General features: G+C 37.9%; 1 protein-coding gene across 3 annotated transcripts in view; it reads left to right on the forward strand.

The window, feature by feature from the left end:
• Positions 1-25762, forward strand: part of LOC125232224 — a 212933-nt gene that overhangs the window by 152003 nt on the left and 35168 nt on the right. For all 3 annotated transcript variants that reach the window (XM_048137863.1, XM_048137862.1, XM_048137864.1), the window contains one exon: positions 18950-19167. In XM_048137863.1, the coding sequence (XP_047993820.1) occupies positions 19018-19167 (150 nt within the window). In that variant the 5' untranslated portion in view covers positions 18950-19017. The remainder of the gene's footprint in view (positions 1-18949; positions 19168-25762) is intronic.

Here is a 25762-nt window from a genome sequence, read left to right on the forward strand (position 1 = left end):
TAAACCTAAGAACTTCTTCGCCCATGTTATTCATTCTTTACCAGAACGATGGAGACAAGTAGTAGATAACGAAGGCCATTATATTTTTGATAAATGATTAAAATAATAAATTAAATAAAAATTACAATATTAGTTATGATTCGCTCATTACTTTCTTACCAACCCAATAGATTTAATTTCTGATGTATATTGAAGTTCGGATCGGGTCTCTAGCTAATAAAATTTTTCTTTTTGCGCTAGGGTAAATATGTTTTTTTGAAGTGAAATTTCCAACTGACAGCGCGTAGGTAACACTCACTCAGTGTTACGTTGCGTGAAATGCCGTTCACTCAGCGCGTAACATTCTGTCAGTGTCGTTGCGCTAAATGCGACTCACTCATTCCATTAATTCACTTATTCACTCAGTCAGTGACAGAACAGAACAGAATGCCCAGAATGGTTTTGAATGGTGGAATGGTTGGTTGGAATGTGTATGTTTTATATTTAGATCGAGTTCAAAATGAGTATGTTTGTTTTTCAATAATTTGACGTAACAATATGGACGTAACTAAACGCAAAAACATGGTCTTGTCAAAATGTTTTTTAGGTTATGTTAGGAAGTTTCACTTCTACCGCGCAGATTTTTTTTTAATGTGCATTCACTGCGAAACGTATTCTGGCTCAATTGGTAGTGACCCTGCCTGCTCAGCCGCGGTCCTGGGTTCAAATCCCGGTAAGGGCATTTATTTGTGTGATGAGCACAGATATTTGTTCCTGAGTCATGGATGTTTTCTATGTATATATTTATCTATTTAAGTATGTATATCGTCGCTTAGCACCCATAGTACAAGCTTTGCTTAGTTTGGGGCTAAGTTCATCTGTGTAAGGTATCCCCAATATTTATTTATTTCTTAGAATAAACAGGAATGTATTAAAATATGGGTAAAGTAAACAAATATATTTTCATTTAAATTATGTTTGACCTTTGCAAAGCCGATAGATGCATAAAATCAGCCAATTACACGGCTTTAAACACGGCGAGTGCTCAATAGTACGGCTATTAGTATTATGCTGACTTTACATATGCTTAGTGCGAGCTACTTGCCTGCCTAAGACCCTAGTTAATGCCTTTGCACTAACTAGCAACTAAATAAAACTATAATTAGTCTGGGGTGTATTTCAAATTAAAAAAGTTTTTCCATAGCCTACCATCCCCTATAACCTGATATATTTTAATAAAATCTTTTGTTTTATAAATAAATAAATAACACCTATTAGCCCCAACAAGCGGGATCACTTCGTGCACACGTGGTAAAGATCAATTTGTATGGCCAACTTAGCTCTAAACTAAGCCCCAACCAAACTTGTAAGCAAAGCTTGTACTATGGGTGCTAGGCGACGATATACATACTTATATAGATAAATACATACATATATACATAGAAGGCACTGAAACTTGAAAACCCCTTCATCCGTGATTGTAATGTATGTATGTATATATACATAAAAACATCCATGACTCAGTATCCGTTTCATCACACAAATAAATGCCGTTACCGGAATTCGAACCCGGGACCGCGGCTTATTACTTAATTAGGTACCTACCTACAGGGTGTAACAAAAATGGTGGTGATCCGTTTAAGATTCAGTATCGTATTCTCATCAAAAAAGTGATAAAAATTTTTTTTCAAAAAATTTTTTTATCTTTTGGAGATTCGACTTCGCGCGGCCCGGCTCATATAAAAGTGAAAATTTTTTTAGCGAAAAAAAAATTTTCTTCTATATTTGATAAGAATACGATTCTGAGTAGTTAAACGGATCAAAACATTTTTGTTATATAAGATCTATATTAAAATTGAACCCTTCAAAAATGCTTCTTGTTACTTAAAAGTACTTCTCATATTTGTGTATGAGTTAAATTAAAACGTTTATTTATATAAACATTATGCCTCATGGGCAATTTTACAAGTCAATATATTATTTACAATGGCCCCATAAAGACACGAAACATTTCATTTACATATTGAAAATATATGTATATTTTATTTCCTATGCCTGAAATATTTCTAATACATATTTAAAGTCACATACAGGTCGAACGCGATTAATTAACATTATTTTAATATACAAAGCGCGAGAACTTAAAGTGTTTTGACTAATACATATCCAACATTTGGACATCCTAATATTCCTATCCTACTGGCATGCAAGCTACTAAACCCACGTAAACGTGTCATTTTCGGACAAGTCCCTTCATTGGGTGCGCGGGCGCATAATTGCGATTCTATTAGCGGCCGCTAGCAAGATAGAAAGTGCATGCAAATGCACCAACTGTAAGGACACAGTGCAAGCGGACTATCCTACCACGACTTAGCTACATCAACATAGACACTGATACATTTTTTTTTATATTTGATATTTGCCAGTCGCTTTCCGACGGCGATCGCGAGGAAACCGACTAATTCAAAAGTCTAGTTTTATCGATTGGAAGTATGAGTCGCTTTCGACGGCGACGCCAAATCTTGGGATTAGTCGTCGCGACCCCAGGCGCCCATGAGCCGTGCTGCAAATGCCGGGATAACTGATAAGTAGGATTTTTTTATGGGATAGGAAGCAAACGAGCAGACAGGTCGCCTGATGGTAAGCGATCACTGCCGCCCATGGACACCCGAAACACTAGAAGTGTTGGAGGTGCGTTGCCGGACTTTAAGATGGGTGTACGCTCTTTTCTTGAAGGTTTGAAGGTCGTATCGGTCCGGAATTACCGCAGGCGACAATTCATTCCACAGATTAGCTGTGCTGGGGTTTTTTATTAGTAAAAAAATATTTACAAACGTTCATATTTACATACACACAACACAATTGAACAGATATCCCACCTTCTCAAGACACCCACACCCGAGAGGGAAGGAGTGGTGAAATTATGATACTTATTCATAACCCCCTTATTCATAAACGTTAACTAAAGTTATCAAGCCGATAAAGTTCGTTTCTCCCTTTCTATCACACTAATACGTCGGAAAGGGACAAACGAACTTTATCGGCTTGATAACTTTTAACTATTTACAATTCTATTTACAATGTATGCTTAAACTAAACCTTACGCCAGCTTGTATTAAAGCGTTGTATAGAAATCTATATTGAAAAAATCATCTATAGTGTAAGGCATCCTTTTTTTTACACTTGTGTTATAGATTTTTTAAATAATTTGTCATCCTGATCTTTAATTGCATCTGGTAATTTATTAAATAGTTTCGCAGCCATTACATACAAACTTTTATTGTAATATGCTGTTTTTACAGGGATTTTTGGGAGAATCTCATATCTATTTTGATGATTACGGGGAAAGTTCTTATGTATTATCCTAAAAAGGTTTAAATTTTGTTTGACGAACATACAAGCTTCCAATATAAACATAGATGGCAGAGTTAAAATATTAAGTTTCTTGAATAAAGGCTTGCAACTGTCAGTCGTTTTTGCTCTAGCAATAGATCGAACACATTTCTTTTGTAATATAAACACTTCATTTTTATTACAAGAGTTACCCCAGTGCAGTAGGCCGTATCTTAAAATAGATGATACTTGTCCATGATAAGCACTGAGCGCAGTATTTTGAGAAGATACAGTTGAAATTTTTCTAAGAGCGTAAACATATCTACTTAAACTGTTACAAAGATTATTTGTGTGTGCTTTCCAGTTTCCATGGCAGTCTAATAACAATCCAAGAAATTTTATTTCTGATACTTCCTGTAACGCAATACCATCGTCTTTTAGTGTAATCTCTTTTGGATTTGACTGTGGTAGGTAGAACTGCATAAATTTTGTTTTACTTAGGTTTACAACTAGTTGATTCCTAGCAAACCATTTCATAACATTGTTTAACGCTATGTCCAGTCTATCTTGATAGGTATCTCTATCACTCCCTGTAACTAGGATGGATGTGTCATCAGCAAAGAGAACAGTACGATTATTAGTTACGTTAGGCAAGTCGTTGATGAATAATAAAAACAATAGTGGTCCTAATATACTACCCTGTGGAACTCCTCGTTCTACTGATCTTTGCACCGAGTTCATTGTGAATTCCGTTTTGCTTTTTTTATCAATTCGAGTTATAACTGTGTATTGCTTCCTATTTTCTAAATATGATTTAATAAGATCGAAAGTTGTACCTCGTATTCCATATTTATAAATTTTGTTAAGTAGCAATTTATGGCATACAAAATCAAACTTTAGTGTACGTTTATGAATAAGGGGGTAAGGATACAGCAAGTACTTGCTTACTAGGTAGTTTAACGGGAAATGTGCCTCATAAATGCTATAAAATCTTCCAAAGACAAAATGTTCAAAAAATACATAATTAGGTATATCACCAAGGAAATATGACTTACGCGTTCCCACATTATAAGCTTCTTGCAGCTTCTGTCAGTCTGAATCATGTGGACCGTTTCCTAAAAAAGTATATGTCACTAAGTATAAAAAAACTTGTATCTTCGTCTGTCAATGAAAATACCTACTCCTTCGTAGCAAAGCATGTATTTAATGGATATAATCTGCTAACTTTGAGGAACAGCGTGAGATACGAGATATTTTAAAAGTAGTGACGATATGATCGAATAAGTATAAAAGTTGTTCCCGCCATCAATCGACCATACCTACTCCTGCGCGCGCAAATCATCGTACAAAAAAATGGCTGCATAAATATCTGAGACGCTCTTGGGTCTAGAAGTAAAATTGTGTCAGATATGTATTTATAATATAGGACCGATATCCTATATTATTAAGAAGCTACAGGAGCAAAATGGTAAAATAAAAAGGAGCCCCCCCCCCTTTCAATTAGGGAATTTTAGTTAAATATACTAGTGTTTATTAACTAGATTTATCGAAAAACAAATGTCCATTTAGAACAACTCAGTTATAAGATGTTGCGAAAAAATCTTTAAAATCGAGGTTCCGCTCTCGACTGTTTCCTCCTTCAAAACTTTATCAATCGTAACGAAACTTGAAAATCTCAATAACAATGAAATTATCTGTGTCGGACCGTTTAGTTTTTTTGGCTGATTGTTACCAATTTTGAATACCACACCTTTTTTGCGCCATAATCAATAAGGCCGTTTTTGTGAATTTTTGATTGGCTCTAGCGTCTTTAAAAGTAAGAATTTTTTTTTTTTTATCTAGCCTATAATTGTGTCCCACTGCTGGGCAAAGGCCTCCCCTTTCTTCCGCCACTCATCACGATTTGCCGCCTGCTCCGGCCAGTCGCCGCAAAATGCGTCGAGGTCATCCCGCCATCTTTTCTTTGGCCTACCTCTGCCCCGGCTAATCGATGGTGTCCAGTCGGTAGCCAATTTGGCCCACCGATCTGGATGCATTCGGCTGACATGTCCTGCCCAATCCCACTTGAGCCTTGCAGACTTAACACCCACATCTACAATACCAGTTTTGGAGCGCAGTTCGGTGTTCCTAACCCGAATAAAAGTAAGAATATATATCAAAAAAATCAAAACGGTCCGACACAGATAAAAACAATAATAATCTTTGTTCTTAAAGGCGCCACCTTTGAGATTTGCTTTTGATATTCCTCCATTCGATATTGGATCGGATAATGTAAAAACGCTCCGAACCCAGCACCACCAGCTTAACAGGCAGGGTAATTACCAACTAGGCCATACCGGTCGTCAATAAGAAGCATAAGGATCCTTTTGACTTAAAACGCCACATTTTATGAAGCTAACCATTACGATTATCTGCCATAAAACAGCAAACTAAATGACAAAACTCAATGGTGCCGAACCAAACACATTTTACTACAAAATTATGGGCACAAAACAGAGAGGTGCTTCATTACCGGCTTAAACATCATTACGGATGATATATATTTATATTTATGTTTTATTTTCATAGAAATCGCTGCAGTAATTGGACATTTGAATGTTTTTACGTTCAGAAGTAAACTACTTAAGTACCTGCTTATACGAGATAGCAAGAGTTAGAGGTGATCTACTGTATGTGAATAACTATAATATTTTGCAAACTTGGTCTGTCTCTTACTTATACCGATGAATTGATTTAGATAGAGTTTAACATAATATTGTCTTCGGTTACCGCGATAGTTACTCATGAAATAAAACTATGGAAACGGATTAAATCGCGTATAATGAATTTAAAATATATCCCGACGTTTCGAACTCTTTACAGCGTTCGTGGTCAACGGGTGACTGAGGAAAAATTACAATGTGCAAAAGCTACCCACATACAAGAAATACTAACGAACCATGACCACAAATAATATAGATTTCTAAGGCAGGTTCACACACTATTAATAAAGGTAGTTATACAATATTCAAAAAATTTACCTTTTAATTTTGCGATTTAATCCGTTTCCATAGTTTTATTTCATTAGATAGAGTTTCATCATTATAATTGATAAATATATTCAAATGACTTAATACAGCCTATATAAATTCTACGTTTGCCCGGGGCATCGTCCCTAAGACGCTTGCCGCGTTTCCTCGCTGTATGACTAGGTTCAGCCGTTGTTCAAGGAAATAGAATTTGATATGAGTAATTTTGAGGCCCGAAGAAGGATCAGATAAGTATTTCCTTAATAAAAGTTGATAAGGGTAAAGATAACAATGACGAGATGACTTTTTCTGAACTTATGTGCGAAATGTCATTTGATATTTGCCAGTCGCTTTTCGGTGAAGGAAAACATCGTGAGGAAACGAGACTAATTCCAATAAGGCCTAGTTACCCTTCGGATTGGAAGGTCAGATGGCAGTCGCTTTCGTAAAAACTAGAGCCTACGCCAAATCTTGGGATTAGTTATCAAAGCGGACCCTAGGCTCCCATGGCCAGTGGCAAATGCCAGGATGACGCAAGGGGGATGATGATGAAAGGTACACTGAGAGAAATTTGCATTGTGAATTTAACAAGTTCGACTTGTTGCGGTTTATCCGTTTGAATCAGCCAAACGTATGTTTAAAACAATATGTGTTAGGTTGTTTTTATAAAATCGACTTGTTGATTCATGAAAATATATTGCCGATTCAAATGACAAGTAGCTTGTTGTTTGAACCAAAGAGCACGTAGGCGCTATTTTAACCAAAAAACTTGTTGAACGAACATGAAAACTGGTTGTATTAATTTTCTCTCAGTGTAAAGATATAACGCTGACCTACTACAAAATAGTAGCTAAGATACCTATTGTAGGTTGCTACAAAAGTTACTTTACCGATCTCGAGACTCAAGACCCGGATTTATTTCAGTTTGAAAGTTTAAGTTTCAATTTCTTTTCAGTTTTAGTTTCAATATAGGAACTGACTTTCAGAACTCCGTTAGCGCATTGTAAAATTGATACAAGTTTTCTACAGTTGCCTACTAGCAGACTAAGCGCCATCTATTAGAATATTGTGGCAGTGACAGAGGAGATGCCACGACTCTTGTTTCGAAAAAATCGTGCAATCCAAAAACGCTCCCCAATTTATTCCACGCTCCATCCACTTTCGTTTTCCGAATCAGAGATTCCACGATTCGATCCTTCGATTGTTTCCATAATGGGCCATCGATGATCTCCGACTTTCTTAATAATCGAATCGGGGCCGAATCGATTGCATCGACAAAAACTTGACTGACACGTCAGTGATTTGGAACAATTACTGGAACAGGGGATCGATTTTTGAATTTCGAACTCACGAATTCGTCGTTCGAAAGTCTGTGGAAAACGACGTAATGCTATTTTTTGAAAAAGGACGGCTAGTAATTTTAAAACTAGTGGTAATGACCACTCGTTTTCGATTCTGTTAGTAAAATTTAAATCGCTAGTAGTGGAGATATTATTGAACGAATTTCACGAAATCGAATAGCCGAGATTCAAAAATCGGGCCCCTGAGCTGGAAGCTTCTACAATAATTTTTGACTTTATAAAATACGTTCACTCCATAGCCGTCACAGAAAATTTCTCATTTGTGAATCTTTGTTTTCGATTTTTTTATACTACGTCGAAGGCAAACAAACATACGGTCCGTCTGATGGAAAGCGGTCACAGTAACCTATGGACGCCTGTAACTCAAGGAGTGTCACATCAATTCGTCTCTTCCCAGTTATAATATTAGTAATATTAGTATGGAATGTACCTTCACGCGCCATCTAGTTCCTGACCTAGTTACTGATATCAAAACAATCAATTTATACACCGTGTTTTTTTTTGTATTCCGTTAAATTCGAGACGTAGCTAGGTTCATTATCAGGAACAACCCTGTAGTTAAATTCACAAAAAAAAATCATCATTTTCATACATAATAAATGAATTTATTATTGTGAGAGACCCTTAAGAATAACATTCAAGTTAGTGTCAAGTGATTGACAGCACGTGTCAAAACAAATAACATTAGGAATTGGTAAAGGTTGTCACACACATGTTCATTGTTCAGTAATTATCTTTATTTGTTTAATAACTCAATAACCGTAAGAGTTAAGACGCTAGTTTCTTAGAGAAATTAATTGCATTTGATCTAAAGAATCTTCCCTTAAAGTTAACGGAATTCAATAAAAACAGGTTGTATGGACAATTCGAAATACATACATACATACAATCACGCCTGTATCCCATAAAGGGGTAGGCAGAACACATGAAACTACTAAAGCTTCAGTGCCACTCTTGGCAAATAAGGGGTTGAAAGAAAACGAAACTGTGACATTGCAGTGACAGGTTGCCAGCCTCTCGCCTACGCCACAATTTAACCCATATCTCATAGTCGCCTTCTACGACACCCACGGGAAGAAAGGGGGTGGTGAAATTCTTAACCCGTCACTACACAGGCTAAAACTAGTATCTTCTTAGTAGTTTGTGGCTAAAACCCAAACACAACCCTAAAATGAACCAGTATAATAGCTTTCTCAGTACGGATGGTCCCAGGTCGCACCGGGTCAGTATGCGTGTACCTACGAGTAAGACAGGCGGACAAGCTCAACTATCTATATGTTAAATCTTAGGAAAGTTCAGCCTCTGACCTAGTAAGGAAAGTAACGAAGACTTAGAGAATAGAGAACGTTTGTATCATATGTTTTAGAGGTAATTTAATTGTGGTTTTTATATAATTAATTTTTGTTACACGTTAGTTTTTAACCCTTGACGCAAAAACGACGGGGTGTTATAAGTTTGACGTGCCTGTCTATCTGTTTATTTATGTGTGTCTGTCTGTCGCATCGTAGCTCCCGAACGGATGAACCTATCTAGATTTAGTTTTTGTTTGAAAGCTGAATTAGTCGAAAGTGCTCTTAGCCATGTTTCATGAGAATCAGTCCACTAAATATCTCGCGATCGGGGGTTTTTTCAAAATTTTAATTTTGTGGTTAGGTTATTACACAGATACGAGTATCATATACTTATAAGGTACTATAGAACCCGGCGCTGTACCAATACTCGTCATCATAGCTTGAATTGCCATTGATAAGATCAGTTATTACCACATTTAAACAATGAAAAATGTATGTTCATTTAATGCTTCATATCCCAATTTCAAAATAAATAGTTTATTTTTAAGTCAGGGTGACATTTATTACAACCAAAATATTTCAGTCCCAATATCTGACATTGAAAGTGGTACTGAGGTGACGTGCCATTCCCATACAAATCGTAATTGGGTTGCAGTACCTACTTGCACTCCCTCTATATCGGCAGTTAGGCCTGCGGTCCGTCTGTCTACCCTCTGTTTTTATTGAATTCGGTTAACTTTTAAGGGAAGGTTCTTTAGATCAAATACAATTACCTAATTTCTCTAAGAAACTAGCGTCTTAACTCTTTCGGTTATCGAGTTATTAAAAAAATGAAGATAATTACTGAAAACGTGTGTGACAGCCTTTACCAATTCCTAATGTTATTTGTTTTGACATGTGCCGTCAATCACTTGACAGCTTGACACTAACTTGAATTGTAACGTATTCATGCAAATAAATATTTCTATTCTATTCTAATGTTATTCTTAAGGGTCTCTCACACTAATAAATTCATTTATTATGTATGAAAATGACGAAAAAACATTTTTTTTGCGAATTTAACTAAAAGTGATATACAGGGTGGTTCCTGATAATGAACATAGCTACGTGTCGAATTTAACGGAAAACAAAAGAAACACAGTGTATACCGGCCCTTATGCTAGGCCGTTGCGACTTTCAACCACAGAAATGAATATACACTAGAAGAAGCAAATGTATCTACTTCGCGTGTCCGAACTCAGTGGCAGCCACTGAGATGGCCATTTCTAATGACAGTCCACATACGTCAGCTGTTGCAGCCGCACGTAAGAAAAAAAATACAAAATGCCTCATTGCATGATAATTAACTGCACCAGCCCAAATATTTCCAGCGCACAAAAACAAAAACATATTTCCCATCACACGTAAGTAATTTTTAAATAATATTGTGCGTGAATTCATTTTTAATCATTTTTTCCGTATTTTTATTTATGCGTCCAAGGATGTACCTAAGTAACTATAGAATTACGTTACAAACCGGCGTTTACATTGCATTGCTGCGTTTGCTTTAAGCGTTTGATCGACCATGTGTGTTAAAGAGATGATGAATATGAGACTAGCGATACTCTCGCGCATCGCTTCGACTTCGTAGTACAGCCCATTTCTCATTCGTCCGTCAAATTTAGCGACTAGTGTTGTTCGTTCTACAATAAATATCAATAATCGTTTGTAATCGATAATCGACCAGACGAATGATAAACACTATTGTCTATTACAAAACACAATTTAGTAGTTATTAATAAAAATATACTCGTGTTCTAATTTTAATAAAATAGTTACTCTTTGTTTCAGAGACTTGTCCAAACAAAGAGCAAGTATTTGAACAGTTCGAACAAGTAGCTCCTGGAATAAAAACTATTAACAAAGAAACGCTTCACCTCCTTGGTTGCCCCATCATGGACCAATCATTTAATAATTTCATAGACACAAAAATCGAAAATTTTAAAGCATCTACACATCGTCTGGCTCAAATTAACATACATTCGGCATATTGCATCATAAAACACTGTTTATTTGTACCAAAATTTACATACATCCTCCGTGGTTCACACCTCTGGAAACACCCTTCTTTGATCTCAAATTTGGATAACTTAGTTTTGGAAACTCTCACCACCATCTTCAATATATCCTTTGGCGAAAGAACATGGACCCAGGCTAGCCTACCCATCAGGTTGGGCGGCTTGGGCATCCGAAAAATTTCTAGTGTGGCGCTGCCTGCTTTCTTGGCTTCGGTACACGGTGCTCAAATCCTCATCGGGAAAATTTTAGCCCCTTCCATTGGGGTCCTGGAGGCTGCGCACTGTACCGAGGCCAAGAATGTTTGGCAGCTAACATGCCCCAACACAGACCCGCCTGTCAACCCATGTTCGCAGAGGCAATGGGACGAACCTCTCTGTCGTCTAACAAGGGACCGCCTTCTAGAGACGGCTCTTGATTCGACAGATCGGGCTCGCCTCCTCGCTACTGCGGAATGGGAGTCGGGTCTGTGGCTGCAGACACTACCATCCATCACAATAGGTACATTGCTGGACAATACCACATTCCGGTTGGCTACCTGCCTCAGAATAGGGGCATCAACAAATGTGCCCCATCGGTGTCAGTGCGGAGTTATGGTGGATAATCTTGGCCACCACGGCCTTTCATGCAGCCGAAGTGCTGGGAGAATTCCTCGCCACGCCAGCCTCAACGATGTCATCCGGAGGGCCCTTGTTAGTGCAAAAGTGCCGGCCGTCCTCGAACCCAATGGACTGGCCAGGGTTGACGGCAAGAGGCCTGACGGAATGACGCTGGTGCCTTGGAGTATGGGTCGGCCGCTTGTCTGGGATGCTACTTGTGTAGATACCCTGGCGCCGTCCCATGTTCCAGGCACCAAAGTTGGTGCTGGGGCGGCTGCATCATTGGCTGAAGACCTCAAGCGTCGCAAGTATGTCACCCTCGGCAGTAGTTACATATTTGCGGCGTTTGGGGTCGAAACCATGGGGCCGTGGGGGCCAAGTGCGCGTTGCCTCTACAAGGAACTATCTAAGCGCCTTATAGACGCTTCTGGTGACCAGAGGGCTGGTCAATACCTTGCTCAGCGGATCAGCATTGCTATCCAGCGGGGCAATGCGGCCAGCCTTCTGGGCACCTTACCCAACGAGCAAGACCTGGGCCAAATATTTTATTTATAAGTTTTATTATAAGTTTTAATTTAAGTGTTTATTGTATTATTTTTATGTTGTTTATAAATAAATCAAATACGTTACGTATTTGATTTACAAGGAGCAAAGTTGTTGTTTAACCGCACGTGCCAATATTGATACTCGAGCAAGCGAAACATTCCAATATTAAACCGCGAAGTGGTGGTTCGAGAAGTGGAATCTTGAGCGTTGTGAGGGTTTCAGGGCACGAAGGTTGAACAAACTTTGCCACCGAGTAAAACACAATTATTTTTCACTACACCAACACGAATTGAATCGAATTACTCACTATGAAATATCAAATTACTTAAATAAAATCCATCAATTTATTCAATATGTATGATTCAAAATTATCATTTACATATTAGTAAATTCTACCAGCTAGCTTATGACATCAAGTTACATTTTTTTTTAAATACTTTGCACTCTTGTGGATAAAATGAAATTTTTGCTATCCGTTTTCAAATAATCAAGAGTTTTTATCAGTTGGTGTGGTGAAAATATTATAATTTTAATCATATACAACATAAGTATAACGTTTAAAAACACTCTTTCTTATAGTTTCCCACATGATCCGGTCGTAAAAGAAAAATGGATTGCAGCCACGGGAAGGAAAAACTGGTTTTTCATGACGTATTCGGCTAGCTTTTCTTTTGGCTTCAAAAATGTCTTCCCTGGTTTTCTTTTGAGACTTTGCTGTTTCCATAGCCTACAAAAAGTTAAATATGATTCTGCTTGCTTACAAAGTTAAAACTGATACTGTATAGGTACCTAACTTATACTGTAAACATATAGGAAAAGTATAAGATAAAACCGCTTTTCGACTAAATAAATGTATTTCTGAAATTTAATTCAAAAATTATTCAATCACTCCGTTGAAAATCATTCGTCTGTCAGAAAATCGATACCATTCATGTTAATCGATTTGCGATTTTTAGGTTATCTGAATTGATTATGTCTCTTACTATGCGTTTCAATGGTAACAATCTTTCTTGTTTCTATAAAATGTCAACAAATATATTTAAAATACTTACTTGATATTAATATTACGCGAAGGTATCCAAAAGCGTGGACAGAATGAAACCGCTTAATAGCGTGACGTGAGCGTGACCTCCCTCTTTGAATCTTTTTGTCATACTACTCGATTTTTGGGATAGTTTGCAGGGGAGCGGGGAGTGAGCGAGCGAGCCCACAGATATAAAATCTATGTGTACGAGAGAGACGGCTGCATTGTTGCGGGGCGGAGGGGCATTGGTGTCTTTGAATCGTTTAGGTTTTCCCATCACTAAATGCCGACCGTGACGTCTCAGTGACAGCTAAAAAGTCGGCACGCTTGGTTCCCATACAAATGGTGCTATTTACTTCATCTACTGAATATCTAAATCTGTGCTTTCAACCGTCCTATATCCTTGTTCTACGCGTCCTATTATCATTAGAAATTGGACAAGTTCATTTGCATGCGAACCCACGGTCAAGGGTGAGCGTTCGAACCTCGCAGAAAACCTTATCGTGGTGATATATGTAATTTGTCTATAATGTAAATTGTATTACTGGGAATAGGGAGTCAATAGTGCGTTTGACATTATCCGATCCGATATCGGATTTTGTACCGGTATTCTATATATTAGGGGCGCCATATTTAACATTTGCCTTTGACATTCTTCCTACATCCGATATCGAATCGGATAATGTGAAAAGTGAAAACGCTGTTAAATTGTGGCGTAGGCGAGAGGCTGGCAACCTGTCACTGCAATGTCACAGTTTCGTTTTCTTTCAACCCCTTATTTGCCAAGAGTGGCACTGAAACCTGAGTAGTTTCATGTGCTCTGCCTACCCCTTCATGGGACACAGGCGTGATTGTATGTATGTATGTATGTATGTAAGCCTTTCTATGGTAGTTTATATTAGTTATTATTTAAATATTATTTCATCCTTTTATGCTATTCCGATAAATAAATTATAATTGTTTTGTATTTAATTAAGCAGATGTTGCACAGACCTTGCAAATTCAGCGCAACAAAATACCAAAATTCCCAACTTAGTTTACGTAACTGGTGACTTACTCGCACAACGTGCATATGTAAAGTCGGTTTAAAATCTGATAAATTATTGTAGTTAATATCAACGCATTTTTTCCAAGCTATACAAACTCTAACGTTCATATATCGATCGTTCATAACGATAAGTTGTCATCCCAACATTGCGACTCATAGACAATCTAGACTTCGTAATGTCAGGAGTTTTTTATGTCATCCGTTCGTAATTACAAATTATTGATAAAAATCGTTTTAAAAATAATATTATTCAGTGGTTTTTTGATTGATTTCAATACTTTGTAAGTTTATTTAAGTGTATAATAACATTTTAAGTGATGGTTAGTGTGTAATTCCAGAGAAAATTGAGATAATGTTTTCCAGCTGTGTTTGTTTACATGATTGGACAAGTACTTAAGGCTGAACTGAGTGTATAAGCATTGTGATACAGCGAGGTAACGCCACAAGCTCCATGATGGTACGGCCTATTTTTCTTAATTTAGCACTGATTTCGTAGTTATAAAATAATAAACACTTGTAAATGTCGTCGCATAATATAGCCTGAGGTCATTGTGATGAAAGAGCCCGTGATGTGGGAATTTACACATCCTTCCGGTTCACATTCACACCATCGGGCATTGTCAACATACGCAACGAGGAGCTCGATTCGAAAGCATCCATACCATAAATTAAATATAACAAGATCATACCATCCCATACATTAAAATGCGACCGCCTAAGACCGCGCTTACACTCCACCACACATAGATGGCGCCAAAAAAAATGTCTTGTAGCTTTCGATTATACTTGTAGATGGCGTTAAGTGTCACTTTTGACATAGATTTACGGCTCGGAATTGACACTTAATGCCAATCTACAAATAATCGGTGGCAACAAGGCATTTTTTGTGGCGCTATCTATGTGTGGTGGAGTGTAAGCGCGTTCGTAGGCGGTCGCATTTTAATGTATGGGATGGTATGATCTTGTTATATTTAATTTATGTCCATACTTAATACTTATAATATTATAAATAATGGGAAAGTGTGTGTATCTTTTTGTTTGTCCGTCTTTCACGGCAAAACGGAGCGACGAATTGACGTGATTTTTTAAGTGGAGATGTTTGGAGGGATGAAGAGTGACATAGGCTACTTTTTGTCTCTTTCTAACGCGAGCGAAGCGGGGAATAGCTAGTAAAGAATATTTGTATTGCATTGTAATTACTCGTAAAACACTCTGAATTAAGTATTGAACACAATTATTACTAAATGAAATGATATCTTTTTCATATCAAGAAAATCTATTTGACTTTGAATAAAGGGTCACATCAATTCCTTTATTTCTGCTTATTTATTTGGTCACACAGATAACAGTTCAAATTGCGATTTAAACACTTACAAATGCGGTAAAGAAACATAGAAATAACTAAAGTATTTAATGATGGGAAAATTCATTCAATTTCAAGAGTGACAAATCAAAATATCCCATAACAATGAATTTCTTTCATTCAAATGAGACCACAGCACTTTCACTCAAATCTGATTACATTTACTCATCACAGTCGCACAAAGGTTACTCATAGCCTGAAGCACTAGTCCCATCAAAAGCGAGTTAGCGATTAGCTATCGGCATAGATTAAATATAAGAAGGTCATATCATCCCATACATTAAAACGCGACCGCCTAAGAACGCGCATACACTACACCACACATAGATGGCGCCGCAAATGCCTTGTTGCCATCGATTATTTGTAGATTGGCGTTAAGTGTCACTTTCGAGCCATAAATCTATGTCAAAAGTGACACTTAACGCTATTTACAAGTGTAATTGAAAGCTACAAGACTTTTTTTGTGACGCCATCTATGTGTGGTGTAGTGCATGCGCGTTCTTAGGCGGTCGCATTTTAATGTATGGGATGGTATGACCTTCTTATATTTAATCTATGCTATAGGCGATAGGACGAACAAAAGGTAGTAGCTCCCGTGTAAATTTAACCTAACCACAAAATAAAAATTTTTGAAAAATCCCCCGACTGCGACATAGTAGACCGATTTTTATATAACGTGGCTAACACTCCCGACTAACTCAGCTTTCAGACAAAAAAAACTAAATCTAAATCGGTGCATCCATTCGGGAGCTACGATGCCACCGACACACACACAGACTGACAGACAGACAGGCAGACAAACAGACAGGCAGACACGTCAAACGTATAACACCCCGTCGTTTTTGCGTCGGGGATTAAAAAGAAGAGCGAGCGATTTATACTTCATCGCTCGGCGATGTATAAATCGTTCACGCTATCATCGCGTCTCTTTTAACCCCCGACGCAAAAACGATGGGGTGTTATACATTTGACGTGTCTGTCTGTCTGTTTGTCTGCCTGTCTGTCTGTCAGTCTGTGTGTGTCTCGGTGGCATCGTAGCTCCCGAACGGATAAACCGATTTAGATTTTGTTTTTTTTGAAAGCTGAGTTAGCCGGGAGTGTTCTTAGCCACGTTTCATGAAAGTCGGTCCACTATGTCGCGGTCGACGGTTTTTTCAATATTTTAATATTTACTCGGGAGCGACTGTCTTTTGTCCTTTTCTATCGCCGATAGCCTTATCGCTTACTAGCTTTTGGTGGGAGCAGTATCTAAAGATTGACCACACAAACCGGTCAGAATCAAGTCGAATTGCCTTTCTGTCAAATGAAATGAAGATCTAAATCGATCCAATTTAGGTATAATGAGAGCGAACGGAACAATACTGGCGCAATCAAAATCAGTAGGGCACCGGTACTTGTAAAGTACCAGTAGGCATAAAACTGACCTAAAGCAAAGAGGATCGAGTATTATAGAGAGTTACTGTCAAAGCAAAATGTGTAATCACTGCCATCTCTCGACACAGGCTTAAAACTTGTGAACCTCATTTTTGACAATTTGGCCCTATTTCTTAGCTTGATATGTGTTAAAATGTCAAATATTCATATTAGCGCCATCTAGCCGAGCGTCCCCCAAAGGTGTATCGCCATCTAGGTCACCGTACCTTTTTCTATATGGTTTTGAGGTACGTTTTCTTCTTAGACTTTATATGTCTATACGGAGTTACATATGTCTTTGCCTATAGGAAGTACCGTAGATAGGAGTTATGAATGATTCACGGATATTTTCAAAAGACTTATACAGCTTTTTTTTTTGCGAAAAAAAATTTTCTTCTACTTTTTCCTGATAAGAATACGATACTGAGTACGCCCTTAAACGGATCACCACCATTTTTGTTACACTCTGTATTGACCGGGCTATCTTTTTAATTTTTAATTTTTGTCGAGCTTCCGATATTGCGACGCAGTTACTGTTCTCGGCAGAGTGGAGTTTTCAACATAATAACGTCATCGCCACACTTCGCTCAGTCGAACGGGCAAGTGGAAAGGACGATACAAACCATTAAAAATTTTGTTAAAGAAGACTCACTATGAAAAAACGGACTTTAGACTTGCTTTACTGGAGTATCTCAATACTCCTATTAGTAACAATCTAGCTTCCCCTTCTACTTCAACAGTAGGCAGAATACCCGACAGTTGCAATCAACATGATCACAGAAAACTGCTGGATGACAAAGTTCTTCAGTTTTCCGTGATAATTTTATGTTTCACTCAGTGGCAAACTTTATTTAACCTACGTGCCTTGAAACCCTTTCCGCGCTCAAGATTCCGAATCTTTCACTTGCTTTGGATATTTTATCCTTCAATTTTATTACCAATATTATTTTGCACATCGTGAATTCTCGTGTTGGCAAGTACAACTATTTAAGTAGGTATATAGAGAGCTTAAGTACAGCGGGGCAAATCTCGACTGGGGGACAATTGTAACTAATCCATTACCGGACTACCTTTCTGCGGCGTTTCGATTTCGTTTCGCGTCGCAGAAATGTCATTCGGCTACGGGACCAGGTACATTTGCCCCCAGTCGAGATTTGCCCCGCTGTACCTTAAGCTTAATATTATAGGTGCTCCATAACCGATACAAGTACAAAGCTACAATAGCCCTAAAGGTTTCCAAAGGTAGATGTTTAGAATGTGGTCGGTTACCGCAAAACTCCATCGCGCAAGGCCAAACTACAGCCTTTGCTGACCCAATAACAATCAGATTGGTCGATCAGTAGTTAATAGTAACAGGTTGCCTTCCTCTTGATTACTTTATTTTGATAGGTCAGTTTATCCGGTATACGGCATTCCTTCCATACATTATTTCATTGTCATAAGAAAAAAAAATTACGCCTCCGGCGGAACCAAAATTTTCCGCTTTTTGCTTTAATATAAATATAGGCGATTCGTTAGCAGACGTTTTTGATCTTGCTTGTTAAAAATTAAGATATTTGTGATAGATAAATGTGCGAGAAATAAATGATAGACAATATTGACATTGACAACTCCCAAAAGCTTTTCCTAGAAAAATCGCTTACGATTAGAATACCTACTACTCGCGTCAAAGTCGCTACCAACTTAGTTTGTTCACTTCACTCGATCGCGGTTAGTAACTTATTAATAATCTGTGATTTGAGTCTTTCCACACCTAATGACGTACCTAACTACCGAATCCTAAATTGTCTACTCAAACTATGAACTTATGGAGTCAACGGAATTTAAATCGCAAAAAACAGTACAGGTTGACCTAAAAACCTTAAATTCCAAAATTATCCACGCTAATTCTCTCTCCAATCTTACGCTTATCAATCACCTTGTTTCAGATTCACTGCGAGCTGTTAACTCACAAAAAATGACCAGTTGATGCAAAGATGCTAAGATAGCGGTAAAGATGGCGCATAAAGTGAAGACTAACCATTATGTGGCGACGCACAGGGGAGGAGACTCGCCTTCGTCGGGGGCGTATTTGCATCGAGGGCCGTCGAGGGATGAGAACGACAGTCACAGGGCGCCGTCGGAGAGGACCTTGTCTGAGTATACGGTGAGTAAATTATTTGCATCCATTTTTAACCTCCGACGTCTGTCTGTCTGTCTGTTTGTCTGTCTGTCTGTGTGTGTCTGTCTGTGGCATCGTAGCTCCCGAACAGATGAACCGATTTAGATTTAGTTTTTTTTTGTCTGAAAGCTGAGTTAGTCGAGAGTGTTCTTAGCCATGTTTCATGAAAGTCGGTCTACTAAGTATGTCTCAGATGGCGGTTTTTTCAAAATTGTAATTTTTGTTCTAGTAATCATAACAAATTCTAGACGTAGGCACCAAGCTACTTGCATGCGCTTTTTTTAGGGTTCCGTACCTCAAAGAGGAAAAACGGAACCCTTATAGGATCACTCGCGTGTCTGTCTGTCCCTCTGTCACAACCGATTTCTCCGAAACTACTAGACCGATTTACTTGAAATTTGGCACACGTATGTAAACAAGTGGCCCAAAGACGGACATGTAATATAATTACATGAAATTAAACGAAATTTAATCATAGGGGCCACTTTTGGGGGGTAAAATTGAAAATTAAAAATCAAAGTTATTAGAACTATATTGTGCTACATATCAAATGAAAGAGCATTTTATAAGCATCTCAAATATATATTTTTTATAGTTTTTATTTTGGTAATTTAGAAGTAATTTAAGAAAATAAGCAAAAAATTACCATTCCCCCCCCTTATCTCCGAAACTACTTAGCGTAAAATTTTCAAAAAAATACACGAGATAGCCCTCTACCTGTAGATTACAGGAAAACCTATTAGAAATCTACAGTCAAGCGTAAGTCGGACTTAAGAGAAAAAAACTCAAATTGAGATTTTTCACTCACTGCCGCTGCAAGTACTTACTAAATGTTTTGAAATTTTGTGAGCGCCATGGACAGGTAGAAAGAAATTCATTTCTGTTTAGAAATTGTTAAAAATTTTAAGCATTTGCCAAAATGACTTAAGTTCCTACTAAAAAAGAGGCGCTTACGACTGTTTAGAACTGCACTGACCATAATATTGCCCTAATAGGTCCAAAAAATGGTGTATATATACGAAAACAAAAAAATTGTGCCACCGACAACCAAAATCTGAAGTCTATTTGCTCTATCTCTTATAGTTTCCAAAATATACGCAAAATCTTTAAAGTACAAATCTAGTGTACGTTGCTATCACATGTCGTCAGGCGCGCATGACCTTTTTGTATGGAAATGTCGAAATCCGACTCGCACTTTACCGATTTTCATAGAAAGTTGTGTTTTATTATAGTTTTGAAGGAGGTTTCTTATTTTTAACCACCAACGCAAAAATATTATAATAATAATAGGTTTGACGCTTGACATGTCTGTCTGGCATCATAGCTCCCGAACGAATCAATCGATTTTGATTTAGTTTTTAATGTTTAAGGTGAATTCGTCGAGAGTTTTTTTTGTACCACGTAGGTGGCAAACATGCATACGGTCCGCCTGATGGAAAGCGGTGACTGTTACATATGGACGCCTGCCACTCAAGGAGTGGCACATGTGCGTTGCCGACTCGACTCATTAGAAACTTGTACAAACCTGTACTTAGAAGGGGCCTGGGTGCCAACGACTCAAAGGACCGAAGGAAGGAGGGGGAAGGAAGGAAGGAGTACCGCACCCTCGTTGAGCTCTGGCTGCCTTACTCACCGGCAGGAACACAACAATGAGTAAAGTCTAGTGCTACTTGATTGCGGTCTTTTGTAAAGCGGAGGTATTAGACTCTAGATAGAACATCGTATCATAGTAGTTTTTGGGTTTCTTAGAAAAGTCTTGTAATGAACTTTGACTACGATTAGGTTTCAAGGTCTGATGATAGAGCCGGAAGATATGAACTGGAACGTAGTATTTAAAATAAGTTGGGATAGGGTTTTCTTGTGACCCTTAAGAGCAAGTAAAGAGGGGCTCGGGGGGCGAAGCCCCCCACAAAATAAACATCAACGTAGTATTTAAAGTAAGTTGGGATAGGGTTTTCTTGAAACCCTTAAGAGGAAATAAAGGGGGCTCGGGGGCGAAGCCCCCCGCATAAAAGAAAGATCAACGTAGTATTTAAAATAAGTTGGGAAAGGGTTTTCTTGAGACCCTTAAGAACATATAAAGGAGGGCTCGGGGGGCGAAGCCCCCCGCATAAAATAAAGATCAACATAGTAGAGAATGCCTTAAAGCATAAGTCCGCCTTTTGTACTGCAAGATTTTCTTTTATCACTGCTTCCAATAGTTCCACAGGTGGTAAATGATCTTTATTACTAGATTCACCTACTTTTATCAATTTTAAAGCACTAGTGGATGAAATGCGTTTTTACCCGCTGGTATTAAAGGACAAAACACGTGTTTCCGAGCTAGTGAGGGGAAAAATTCAATGTTGGCTGCTCGCGTGCGGTCCGTTTGTTAATGTAGGTAAGAATTTAGAATGGCGTCATTTTGTGAACATCAAAGGAGTGAGCCTTCTGTACTTGTACTATTATATACATATATACATATATTCTGTGACAAAACTAACAACATATTGAAGCGCCTAGTGTGTCGAACTTTAAGTACCTATCGCTTAAAAAATTGGCTGGTCGAGCACCCGTTCTACACCTATGACAATTTTTTTATTACCTAATTAGAAAAATATTTTTGTGCATTTTTTATGTGAATATTACCTAACTTTTTGTAATTTCAATCTTCTGTCTATTTATTCTCTAAGTATTTGTTGTATGAATATTATTTTTTAAATCAAATCTTGACGTGTAAAATGGCGTTGAATGAATAAATGAATATGAGTATGAGTAGTATGATTATTTTAACCATTGAAAGTTTGTACGGAACCCTCGGTGGGCGAGTCCGACTCGCACTTGGCCGGTTTTTTCATCATCAAAATGTTCATCTTTACCACTTAGATCATTGACAGGCGTCTGCTATGAGTTTATCCAGAATCTTTCTACCTCACACAGTTAAACTGTGAAATATACTGTCGCTAGCGGTATTTCCAGATCGATAGGAAGTTCTAACCTCAAGAAAAGATCATTCCTACTTCCATCTTAAAGGCCGGCAACGCAACTACTAATTTTGGTGTTTTGGGTGTCAATGAGAGGCGGTGATCGCTTAGCTTCTACTCGTTTACTAGTTATATCATTAAAAACGCCTTATGTCATACAAACATCACGCAAACGCCACGTTCCAAGCGGCAAGCGACCTTATTTGAAAGAAAAAGAATTACAGTTACTTTGACAGCGATCGGATCGCCAGCCCATAACCCTTATACCATACTACCTATAGTTATCCATTTGTGCGCTACAACCTGTAAGAACGACTAGCAAAGACTTTTTTAGATATTCTTGGATTAAAAAAAATTAGGTGTTTTTCCACTGAAGCAGTGATGATAATAGAACACAGAGCATTGATTGTACGGTACAATTTGTACCCAACATTATTTTGCACTCAGCTGGATTAGGGCCAATAACATTAATATGTGTCCTGTTATCTGTCTCAGTGAATTGGCAACCTAACTGATGATTTTCAAAGATGATTTTAGTACCAATAACTGAATATTTGAGTAAATGCATCGCCATCAAACAGTCGTTAAGCTGTTGGCGGCCGCGGTGATACGCAGAACATGAGTTACATGAGCTTCGATCGACTCGGCCAATTTATTCTAAGCTCTAAGTCATGAACTTACAGCGAGCGATAAAAAAAACACATTTCTTTGTAGACTTAGTTAATACGTTCTAAAATGACAGTTTCAAGCCTGATATATCTGTGTGAAAACATTGAACTCAAGTAAATTTTTGTGCTCTTCCAACTATTTAGGTACGCTCCTCATTAGGTGTTAGATTTCCATCCCCATTGCTTTATTAGATGTTTGTGCAAGAGCTCAATAATTAATAATAATAGCGGGGTGGTTCATTCAACAAAAGATTTATTTCGGCAGAATTAATCTTTGTTCCTGATTTATTGAAGAAGTGTAGACAACCAGATTTTTTGATGCAGGTGAGGGCTGTTATGGTTGACTGTTTCAGTCAAAAATTAAATCAAAAATCTCTATTCCACTTCCACCACTCACTACGGACAGGCTCTATCAACTGTGGGTATTACTCGATAGCTTAAATGTCACGGAAAGTGACATCCATAGAAAATTAATACCGCAAATGAAATCAAAGCCATTTTCGTCATCGAATAACGTATTCTAAAACGTCAAAATGGTCACTGCTCGAAGTAGGTACTTCCTGAATGCTCAGACAAAGCGCATAAGCTGCTTTTTAACCCCCGACACAAAACGACGGGGTATTATAAGTTTGACGTGTCTGTCTGTCTGTCTGGCTGTCTGTCCGTCTGTCTGTCTGTCTGTCTGTTTGTGTGTCTGTCTGTGGCATCGTAGCTCCCGAACGGATGAACCGATTTAGATTTAGTTTTTTTTTGTCTAACTAGTCGGGAGTGTTCTCAGCCATGTTTCATCAAAATCGGTCCACTATGTCGCGGTCGGGGGTTTTCAAAATTTTAATTTTGTGGTTAGGTTAGGTTATTAGGAAATCGCTAGCCGCTTGTAGCACAGGCCTCAAGTGCAAACGTTCAGTATTAGCATTGCCGCTCATAAACCACAGTGCGTATATTAATGCCATCTGTTTTGGGACGGGAACATTTTGGTGTAGGGTTACCACACATTCTAAGGAATCGAATACATGAGTACATATGTATTTCTTGGTCTTATACTTACAGTTAGTCTTAGATCCAGTACAATTAGTTTAGAGTTTTCATGCGTTTTTCTTTTGCATTATTAAACTCAAAATACGGTATGTCACTGAATGGTATTTCATCAAAAACACGATATCCATACTAATATTATAAATGGGAAAGTGTGTGTGTGTCTATTTGTTCGTCTTTCACGGCAAAACGGAGCGACAAATTTAAGTGATTTTTTAAGAGATAGTTGAAAGGATGCAGAGTGACATAGGCTACTTTTTGTCTCTTTCTAACAACCTTTAATATAATAAAAATACTCGTAGAACTCCGAGTGAGGTTCGAGCGCCCAGAGTAAATTTGTATTTGAAGAAGGAAAGTTTTGTATAGTCTACGATCTACAAGTATCAGCGTTGAACGTTGTATGAGTATATCTTTTCAGGGTTTCGTCTGACATAATCAATTATTCGGCAACCCTACCTCGTCAATATTTACGAGTTGTGCTGTTCCAGCAACTGATTGAGCGATAACACGAAAACGCTTCAATAACTCCACTGTTTCTGATTCGGGATTGTGAATACGTCCAAGAATTGATTGAGGTTGCCTCCAGGCCCTTTGCCAAGAGCACAGTCGATAACGTCCCGTTGACGATACGCTGGCTCTATCGCACGCATATGGAAGAGCGACAGAGAGATAACTGCGATACGCTTCATATGCTCCTGAACGATAACGATACTTTGTTTTGGCTACGGGGTCTTGATGATTCGGACGATATCAATAATTTTGAAACCTTTCTCAAAGTTACTATCCTGTGCCGTGTTCGTAACAAAAATTGATTGCATGATATTTTTCTCAGAATCAGACAGAAACCCATACTAATATTATAAATGGGAAAGTGTGTGTCTGTTTGTTTGTCCGTCTTTCCCGGCAAAACGGAGCGACGAATTGACGTGATTTTATAAGTGTAGATAGTTGAAGGGATGGAGAGTGACATAGGCTACATTTTGTCTCTTTCTAACGCGAGCGAAGCCGCGAGCAAAAGCTAGTAATATATATTTAAAAACTTAAGTCATGGTGCTTCCCTAAGCCATTTTGTATCGCAATAATTTTGAGCGCAGGGGGAAAATATATTTTTAATAGGTACTTACTGTTGCAGAGCAACAGCTCAATCAATCAGTAATCAAATAAAATCAAATCAAATCAAATCAGTGGTAATCAGTTTAACAAATGTTTTATATCGCAAATTATTGTACATTCTTTCCTATTATAATCATACCTACAAAGACAGTGCCCATATATTAAGTACCTACCTTCTATCGCAAAACTGTTTAGTGTTCATTGTTTTCAATGTTGGCTCTCGCGTGCGGTCTTTGTTAATGTAGGTAAGAATTTAGAATGGCGGCATTTTGTGAATATCAAAGGAAACAAGTGTGAATAACAAAGAAAAGGTACCTATGCAAAACTGTTTATGTATATATTATGAAAGCTCTATATCATGTGATTGTGTTCCCGTATACAACATATTATAAATTATTTAAAATTAAAAGTACACATATATGATATGTATAACGGAAACGGCTGCCGGTGGTCGATTCTCGATACATCGAACAGTCGTGTTCTAAGAACCGTATGCCAAATCAATAATTGATTCGCAGTTTGATATGGGTATCGTGTCAGACAAACGGCACAAGATGGCCGTGCTTCGAATCAAGATTTTGGATTGACAATGACCTTATTGTGTTCAATGTGAGGATTTAGTCAATTTAAAATGTTTAATAAGTAGTAGGAGTCGAGACAAATACATATATAACTCCGTATAGACAGATAAAGTCTAAGAAAAAAACGTAGGCAGTACCATACAGAAAAAGGTACGGTGGCCTAGATGGCATTACACCTTTGGGGTACGCTCAGCTAGATGGCGCTAATATTAATATTTGA

Source organism: Leguminivora glycinivorella, chromosome 12, assembly GCF_023078275.1.
Source record: "Leguminivora glycinivorella isolate SPB_JAAS2020 chromosome 12, LegGlyc_1.1, whole genome shotgun sequence".
NCBI lineage: Eukaryota > Metazoa > Arthropoda > Insecta > Lepidoptera > Tortricidae > Leguminivora > Leguminivora glycinivorella.